This window comes from Eptatretus burgeri, chromosome 12, assembly GCF_056783735.1.
Source record: "Eptatretus burgeri isolate ZD-2024b chromosome 12, Ebu_testis_v1, whole genome shotgun sequence".
Classification (NCBI taxonomy): domain Eukaryota; kingdom Metazoa; phylum Chordata; class Myxini; order Myxiniformes; family Myxinidae; genus Eptatretus; species Eptatretus burgeri.
This window is the reverse complement of record NC_140972.1, coordinates 49,735,366-49,745,365: the sequence shown is the minus strand read 5'-3', so window position 1 is coordinate 49,745,365 and position 10,000 is coordinate 49,735,366. Positions and strand designations below refer to the sequence as shown.

Genomic DNA, 10,000 nt, shown 5'->3' with positions numbered 1-10,000 from the left:
GGAGGAAAGTGCACACAGGTGGATTACATCTTAAGTAGGAGATGCAACCTGAAAGAGATTAGTGACTGTAAGGTTGTGGCAGGGGAGAGTGTAGCTCGACAGCATCGATTGGTGGTCTGTAGGATGACTTTAGAGGTGAGGTTGAGGAAGAGAGTGAGGGCTGAACCAAGGACCAGATGGTGGAAGCTGAAGGAGGAAGACTGTTGCGTGAAATTTAGGGAGGAGGTGAGACAGGCGTTGGATGGTGGTAAAGATGGGTGGGATGATTGGGCAACGACAGCAGAAGTTGTGAGGGAGATAGCTAGGAAGGTACTTGGTGTGACATCTGGACAGAGGAAGGAAGATAAGGAGACTTGGTGGTGGAATGAGGAAGTACAGGAAAGTATAAGGAAGAAGGGGTTGGCGAAAAAGAAGTGGGATAGTCAGAGAGATGAAGAAAGTCGGCAGGAGTACAAGGAGTGGCGTCGAAAAGCAAAAAGAGAGGTGGCAAAGGCCAAGGAAAAGGCATATGACGAGCTGTATGAGAAGTTGGATACAAAAGAAGGGGAAAAGGATTTATACCGATTGGCAAGACAGAGGGACCGAGCTGGGAAGGATGTGCTGCAGGTTAGGGTGATAAAGGACGCAAATGGGAATGTGCTGACGAGCGAGAAGAGTGTGTTGAGAAGGTGGATGGAGTACTTTGAGGAGCTGATGAATGAAGAAAATGAGAGAGAGAAGGTTGGAAGAGGTGGAGATAGTGAATCTGGAAGTGGGGTGGATCAGTAAGGATGAAGTGAGGACTGCTATGAAGAAGATGAAAAGTGGAAAGGCGGTTGGCCCAGATGGTATACCAGTGGAGGCATGGAAGTGCTTAGGAGAGATGGCAGTGGGGTTGTTAACCAGATTGTTTCATGAAGTCTTGGAAAGTGAGAGGATGCCAGAGGAGTGGAGATTAAGTGTACTGGTTCCGATTTTCAAGAATAAGTGTGATGTGCAGAGCTGTGGAAATTACAGAGGGATAAAGTTGTTAAGCCACACCATGAAGGTGTGGGAAAGAGTAGTGGAAGCTTGGTTGAGAGGAGAGGTGACAATCTGTGAGCAGCAATATGGGTTTATGCCAGGAAAGAGCACCACTGATGCAATGTTTGCTTTGAGAATGTTGATGGAGAAGTATAGGGAAGGCCAGAAGGAGTTACAATGTGTGTTTGTGGATTTAGAGAAAGCTAATGATAGGGTGCCAAGAGAGGAGTTGTGGCATTGTATGAGGAAGTCGGGAGTGGTGGAGAAGTATGTGAGGATCGTGCAGGATATGTATGAGGACAATGTGATAGCGGTGAGGTGTGCGGTAGGAATGACGGACCGGTTTAAGGTAAAAGTGGGATTGCACCAAGGATCGACTCTGAGCCCTTTCCTGTTTGCAATGGTGATGGACAGGTTGACGGACGAGCTCAGACTGGAGTCTCCATGGACTATGATGTTCACGGATGACATCATGATCTGTAGGGAGAGTAGGGAGCAGGCTGAGGCGAGCCTCGAGAGGTGGAGGTACGCACTGGAGAGAAGGGAAATTATAGTCAGTCGGAGTAAGACGGAGTACATGTGCGTAAATGAGAGGGAGGGTGGTGGTATGGTGCGGTTGCAAGGAGTTGAGGTGGGGAAGGTGAATGGGTTTAAATACTTGGGATCAACTGTCCAAAGTAACGGAGAGTGTGGGAGAGAAGTGAAAAAGAGAATGCAGGCAGGATGGAGTGGTTGGAGAAGAGTGGCAGGAGTGATTTGTGACAGAAGGGTAGCTGCAAGAGTGAAGGGGAAAGTATATAAGACGGTAGTGAGACCAGCTATGTTGTATGGTTTGGAGGCGGAGGCACTGACAAAAAGACAGGAAGTGGAGCTGGAGGTGGCAGAGTTAAAGATGCTGCGATTCTCATTGGGAGTGATGAGGATGGATAGGATAAGAAATGAGTATATTGGAGGGACAGCGCAGGTTGGACGGTTTGGAGACAAAGTGAGAGAGGCAAGATTGAGATGGTTTGGACATGTGCACAGGAGGGAAGCGGAGTATATCGGGAGAAGGATGTTGAAGATGGAGCCGCCAGGCAGGAGGAGAAGAGGAAGGCCAAAGAAGAGGTTCATGGATACGGTGAGGGCGGACACATGCGGGTGGTTGGAGTGTCAATGGAACATGTGGAGGATAGAGCGAAATGGAGACGGTTGATCCGCTGTGGCGACCCCTAATGGGAGCTTGCCGAAAGAAGAAGATATATATATATATATATATATATATATATATATATATATATATATATATATATATATATATATATATATATATATATATATACACACACATATACATATATACATATATATACATACATATATATATATATATATATATATATATATATATATATATATATACACACACACACATGTTCACACTGCATCAACACAGTAATGCAATATCCTTATTCAAACTTATTTAATTATTACTTTTATTTTAAGTAATACTACATTTGAATAACATTAATAATACACCACTTTATATGATAATATATGAAGCACCACTGATGCATATATGAAGCACCATGCATATATGCACAACTGATGATATATATGTGCATGGCTCACAAAGTGGGTACACATACTGTTACACAAAGGGCAAAAAAAAGTTTAGGGAAACATGAAATGCAACCTATTATGTTAATCTGCATGTATTGAAATAGCTAAATGTAATTTTTTAGACCTGCAGCACGTCCGGTTTTAAAGTTACCACTGAATATATACAACACTGTAAATACACGTTCAAATTTCGAGCTTGGCGTCAGCGTTATGTACGGAATCAGATGAAAAAAAACAACGTAAATATTATATTTTGGTTCAAGAAACAGATAATTTTTACTCTGCCTTTTTAAACAGGCTCAATATGTGACAGGAAAAAGAAAAAAACAACACATTTTGAGGGAGTCCGATGTTATAAATTACAAAGTAAACACAGACGAGTTCAGTAGCAAAGAAAGCGCATACCTTGGCGCATTTACTATATAAATGGCAGTCCTTCTGTCTGTTTGTTTGTAACCAATAAGCTCCTAGACCAATGAACCGATTTTGATGAAACTTTACACACATATAGACCTAACATTCAGCTCCAGGATGCGCTAAGTGGCTTTTAATAAAAATGAAAAAAATATATATTAAAAAAAAAATTTTTATATATATTCCATTAAAAAAAAATGGCTTTCGAATAGTGCGCCGGCGTATTAATTGTAACAAAAGGCTTCATGGTTAAAAACGCTCTGGTTTTTTGAAATACAAAATGTTCGTATTCATTGACTTTTTAAACATACACATTCTCCTCCTGTTATTTGAATTATTGTACTGCACACGCACGGGAACAGCTAACTGTTGATATATCTGCTCATGAATGAACCAGGCAAGCAGAGTCAGCTGCAGCGAGAGAGAGAGAGAGAGAGAGAGAGAGAGAGAGAGAGAGAGAGAGAGAGAGAGAGAGAGAGAGAGAGAGAGAGAGAGAGAGAGAGAGAGAGAGAGAGAGAGAGAGAGAGAGAGAGAGAGAGAGAGAGACAGTGAGAGAGCGAGAGAGAGAGTCGTCTTACTGCTGATATATCTGCTCATGAACGAGCCAGGCAAGCAGAGTCGGCTGCAGAGAGAGAGAGCGTTGCCTAACTGCAAATAGAGCGTCACACCGACGGGCGAGAGAAGCACAAAACTCACGTTCCAGCTTTCTAGGTCCTGGTTTTGGCAGGACATCAAGGACAATTGCCACTACGGCTGGAAACATTGAGTGGCTCAAGGCCGCCTTCAACTATGACCTCTCTGAGGATTACGGCAGCATAAAGCCTTCCTCCCATAAATCTGAGGAATAAAAGAAGCCTTCCTAATTTTCTCCTTATAACTAATGCCTCAGTCTAACTAGCGTGAGGAAAATAGGGCAAATTTCCCGGGTATTACCGGGTACTTCAGCTAGTACGTGTGTGTGTGTGTGTGTGTGTGTGTGTGTGTGTGTGTGTGTGTGTGTGTGTGTGTGTGTGTGTGTGTGTGTGTGTGTGTGTGTGTTATTAAATAATGGAGGAATTTCGATTAAAAGTACAACAAATAAATAAATAAATATAATTTATAACACATTATAAGTAGGTATTCAAATTATTTGTTGGCGGTTGCACGGATACGCAGTTTCAGCATGTTAAAATCGGTTATTAATGACAGTTTGAATATTTGAATGACAGTTTGAGTGTGGTTAGATGGATGTGCTGTGTAATGGACATGTCTACCTACAAAGAAAAGTGTTTATCGCTTCATATATTATCATATAAAGTGGTGTATGATTAAAGTTATTCAAATGTAGTATTACTTTAAAAAAAGTAATAATTAAATAAGTTTGAATAAGGATATTGCATTACTGTGTTGATTGACTGGACACAACTTTGAGGTTGTGGATCCATTGATCTTGAGTCATCTACTGATGTGGACCTGTGACTGGGGTTGTGGATCCACCATTTGGAGAGGATCTGGGCTGAAAGGATTGCAACCTCGAGAAAAAACGATGCCCAGCTGATAAGGGCAGTTGGGAAATCAGTCAATTGCGTATGAGTTAAGGTTATAACTTAAAATCAAATAGCTTTTGTAAGTACTTACCAGAACATAATATGTGTGTGTGTGTGTGTGTGTGTGCGTGCGTGCGTGTGTGTGTGTGTGCGTGTGTGTGTGTGTGTGTGTGTGTGTGTGTGTGTGTGTGCGTGTGTGTGTGTGTGTGTGTATGTGTGTGTGTGTGTGTGTGTGTGTGTGTGTGTGTGTGTTGTTTTGTCTAACTTCCTTCTTGGGACTACAGTGCAGTAATTGGTCTTTAATTATGCAGTGTAAGACGCGAAAACGTGACATACCAAGGCATACCTAGCTTGGAATAAATAACCCAGGAAATACACTTCAAGGACAGCGGTTGTCAGAGACTGTCTGCATGAATTAAAAGATCCATCATGACTGTGAAGGCACATGGTATCGAGTTCAATATCGTAATTCAGAGCGATATATAGTTGACAGTACCTTGCCACTCAAGACTTTTGAAAAGTATCCATTTTAGTAGAATGACACAAATGCTGGTTCACAAATCTCTGAATAAAGGACATCGTGGGCTGGAAAACATTTCCAAGAATGACAGTGCATGTAAGCACTTCGGAAAGATTTCCTTTATATTCCATATCCAAAAGGTCTACGGTATCAATGAATGTAAGACTATTCAGAGTCAGAGAGAGGTCTGTAGAAACACCATCCGGACCTTCCTCCAGTGGATAAAAGTACTGAAGGAGCAAATTCAGTGTGTAGTAACGAGAGAAGAAAAGTGAAACTTGAAGTGGAAAATGAAGAGTTTGACGATGTAAATGGGTCCACCACCTCACTGACATTGGGAATAAGTGTGGCCAGACAATAGTCAAGCAAAAGCTATTATCAAAATCAGCTTTCAGGGATTCCATTAAGATAAAGTGGATTCAGAATATTAAAAGGAAGCTACGTGTTTGATCTTCCAAGTTTAATTTGTATGCAAAATCTCGGCTCATGGACGAGCATGATGACAGAGGGTAAATAAAAGGCAATGAACTGACACTGGGTATATGGGGCAACATCAGTTGGACCTAACAAGAAAGGAGGTAAAATGAAGGTAGGGAAGGAGCATGTATGGGGTGCATGAGGGAAGGGTGTTGGTGGGGGTTTGGGAGGATAGCTCCAGCATTTTGAATATGTAATAAGTAGATGGCCCGGAATAACAAAGAATACTTTTCTAACATGAAAATAATACATGTTCTTTGGTGAACTTCATTACTTATAATTAGTTAAAGCTCAACTTTGTCCAACGGCAATATAAACATCATACGCAACATAAAGGTGGATGAAAAATATGAATGAATTTGTACACAACATAATTGCCTGCGTTATGTGGCCAATTATTGATCACATAATCGACATTTGAGTGATCGCAGCTTTAAACAACGTTTCGATGAATAACTTTTGATGGAAAAGCTCAAATGAAGATTCTAATGGGAATGTTTCCTCCAAGTTACGAGTTCCAGTAACTTTCCTATTGCCTTGATGTTTCCCCCTGGTTCAGTTATATTTTATCATCAATGTCAATCTGCATGTAAATTGGGGGGGGGGGCAATATTTGAGGGTCTTGGAAAATGGACATCTGTGGAAATTTGGATAAGTGTAAAATATTCCACAGGGAACAAAAGCTCTCTCGCCAGAAGGGATTGTTGAAGTCAGCCCCTCCTCCTTCCCTCTGTGCCTCAATTTCTTTTCAGAAGCAGCTGTTGGTGGGACCAAAGAGAAAAAGGAAAAATCAGCCTTCCACTCACCCGACATCGAGACACAGACACGTTGAGGAAGGAGCCAGATGCGAATCCTTTCAGTAACAATTTCACCTGCTCCCCATGTCAATTAAGCAGTTAGGATGCTAATTGTAATTTCCCTGCATCTGTTTGTCGAGGAAGACCCGGCATTGTGAGAAGAGGGTGGGGGACACTGGATGCACAAAATTGAATGAAACGCCAATTACACATACTTTACCTAAGGGAGCCAGGTGATGTTATGGAGACCGAGTTCTACAGCACTGGCTGGCGATTGGATCACTGGTTGGAAAATGGCCTGAAGTATCGGCCTTGCTGAACACACATTATATGCAGGTAGAACAAGTCCTGCCAAAAACATATAATGGTGTTGTTTTTACAGCAAATCGCAGCGATGTGTATTCAAAAGCAGGAAATTGGAACGAGCAGCTTATTTAAATGTTCCAACATGGCCAAATTGATACATAAATGAGACGTTGTGGCCATTTTCTTTTTTCCCGATGGAACCAAATGACAGCCCAGACACTAATATTCATGCCCAGAGCACCGAGGGGATGTCCGAATTGGGGGTGATGGATAGACAGTGGATTTGAATCCACGGCACAGACATGTTCAGTAGGAATCCGGGCCTTTGTATAAATATTAGAATTACTGAAAAGCTCGAAGTCATCTACGCTTAATTTTGTCAAATGTTGAGCTCAAATCTTTGGGAATAAGAGGTAAAATCTTAGTAAAATGTCCTGATTAGATTGTGCCAACAATGGACATCAGAGAAAAGAACAAGTGATGTAAACTATTGTGTGAACATATCATACGTCTGAATGGCAGACAAGCATATCGACTGGAAAATCAATGAAACCCCTCTGGAAATCTTGCTTATTATTGCATATTTATTAGGATAAAATATCGAGTTTGGATTTGGATTTAAGGAATCATTTAATGAAATACCCCTACTAATTACTTTACAAGCATATTATATAGAAGTATTGGAGTGTTGGAACTGTATTTTCTGCTTATAGTTGCTGGAGTACCATTCACCGGATGTTGGAAAGAAAAAAAAAATGCCATTTGAACATTTCTGAACAGATCGATGGGTTCATGTATACATAGATCTTCGGTAGACCTATCGTCGTGACATGTCCGGCCACTCAAATTGGAGTCGCGATCAAGAGAACAATCGGCTGGAATGGTTTCGGATCTTTCACACAATTGTAAGGGAACAATCCATGGAGCACCAACCAGACTCATGCATTCAAGGCGCTTTGTATCTTGGTAATGATGAGCTTGTTCATGAGGACACAAACACCATCCGTCAAGCCCATGTGATGTAGAACTGCTTCGAGTAAGATTAACTGATTTTGCATATCTATAGATGCCATGGTCAGCACAGTCTTCAACTGCCACTTTGATCGAGCATCTTTACTTTATGTTGGTGGTTACTGCATCAGGACACATCCTCAACTGCCAAGATGACGTAAACGAGTCATTCCACCTCATATCACCAGAGGCCTCCCAGTTCACCCCCTCAGATTCACCCTAAACTTTCATAAAATAGTTCCCAGGTATCAAAATGAAGCTGTATAAAATTTTAGGTCCATAGATGCAGTCAACTCCGAGAAATTGAGGGTTGAAATGTGGTTGTGGCCCGATTTTTATGATCGTTGCGAGCATCACAAAATAAATGGCTACTTTTAAACTCCCACAACTTTTTAAATATTAATGCAAGAGCCTTGAAATTTTCAGAGATTATTCTTCTATAACTGCTCTGTAAGAAACAAATATAAAACTGAGTATACCTCTATTAATTTTTATGACCTGATCAGTTCAAATCCAGAAAAAAATTTTGGTTTAGTATGAAGACCCAACTTTGAGACCCCATATATTTTTATTGACCCATCGCAGAAGTTTGAAATTTTTTCAGGTAATAACTGTATGGTAGTCGTATTCAAATACATGTTTACTTTTCTTAATCAGTCATATATAATACAGTCATGATCCCTCAAAAATTGAAAATTTTCATTTTTCCCCGAAATTCAGGTGAGGATTGCAAATATATGACAAGGTATACCACTTCAAATTGTTCACCATTGGAAAGAGCATATTCAACTTTACAAAAGTGTCAAATATCAAAGTGGTATTTAAAAAAATATATATTTTCTATTTTTTGTTTTGGTACCCAACATGGCCATTATTTTGGTACCCAACATGCCCATAACATGCCCACCCAACATGCCCATGTCAGGAATCATGTACGAATTGAGACAAAATTGAGGATGGCACGTTTGAGGGCATTGCACTTAGTGTGTACATAATGAGAAATTGACTCGCTTTTAATCACTTTGCATGTCACATATCAATATCAGCATGGCAATGAAGAGACATTGGAATACAATGTCACAATCACATGGGAGAGAAATCAGATGCTAATTTTACATCAATAAATGAGACACATCGGCATATGTTGACATCACAAGAGCTACAGAAGAAGAAAAACACACATTGAAAGAGAATGAAGGTTTGTTTCATTTAAAATTGGATAAAACCTCCAACGATGCACAAGCTGAATACATATACAAAAGCATATTCTGCTGCTCTGCACCTGTTCGTTGGGATTCATGTGGCAATAGCCAGCCTGCTTCCTGGTACCATAACAGTGAAGGGATTGGTACTCGATATAAAGGTTCGAGTTAACCAATCCTCCTCATTTCCCCAAAATTTGATTTGATTTACAGACTACACCAATGGGCATGCCTGAACTAACTCTGTGATGACAATCATCATTATTACAATGCCTTATCATGGGTCATCAGAGTGCTGCATTGAGTTTGTAATTTGTGGAATGTAATTTGCAAGTGGTGGAATTGCTCAAATTAATTAGTGATTAGCTGCCGTATTATTTGGCAAAAAAGCAGAGTACAAACCTTTATAAATAACCGATATATGAACTTGCAATAATACAATATCAATAATTTATTTCTTTAGCCCCATCATTCCCATGCTGTTCCTTTCTTCCAAGACTCCCGCACAAGAGACTAGTCTACATTTATATCAGTTGTCCAAAAGAGAATAAAAAAATTTGACCCTCTTCCCAAATTGCCTCTCTTTTTCTCCGAAATATTTCACTTCCTTTTGTCATCTTGATTTTTTTATCAATTGACAACCCCTCAGTCTGTGTATGCAATATGTATCAACGAGTGCTATGACTACTTCCTCTAAAGACCACAGTTATTACCAACGTATTGAGGGGTTGGCAAAGGAAGTTTTTGGCCCAAGTCTTTGACAAACTGCCTGGTCAGACCTCATGTTCGACTGGAGCTGATTGAGACAGAAATTTGTATTTAGTTTAGGGTTCCGGGATGTTTGCGAAAGACACTGGGATATTTGATTAATGCTCGTGGAGGAGACACTGAACTTCACATACATCTGAGGGATGGCACACTTTGTCATGTAACGTCCTGCCAGTGAACCATCAATCGGATGGGCAGTGTAGAGATAGGTCTGGAATCAAACCCAAGCAAGACGGTTCATATGCAAGTGTGCATACCTCGAAGCTATCCTGCCCACCATCTGAGCAATATTTATGTGCTCCAAATTAAATTCGATCTTTCTCTTCCTTGACCAAAAAAGACTTTTATGCAACCTCAAGGTGGATCATCTTGAAC

At 40.6% G+C, this 10,000-nt stretch overlaps 1 protein-coding gene across 10 annotated transcripts in view; it reads right to left on the bottom strand.

Moving 5' to 3' along the window:
- The window catches only part of LOC147015582 (uncharacterized), a 348,908-nt gene that overhangs the window by 10,819 nt on the left and 328,089 nt on the right, over positions 1-10,000 (bottom strand). Inside the window, exon 13 of one of the 10 annotated variants that reach the window (XM_085850475.1) lies at positions 5,210-6,299. The exons of the other annotated variants lie outside the window; for them this stretch is intronic. Within the exon in view, the coding sequence (XP_085706601.1) occupies positions 6,279-6,299 (21 nt within the window). The 3' untranslated portion in view covers positions 5,210-6,278. Of the gene's footprint in view, positions 1-5,209; positions 6,300-10,000 lie in introns of those variants that run through there. 10 annotated transcript variants of the gene reach the window in all.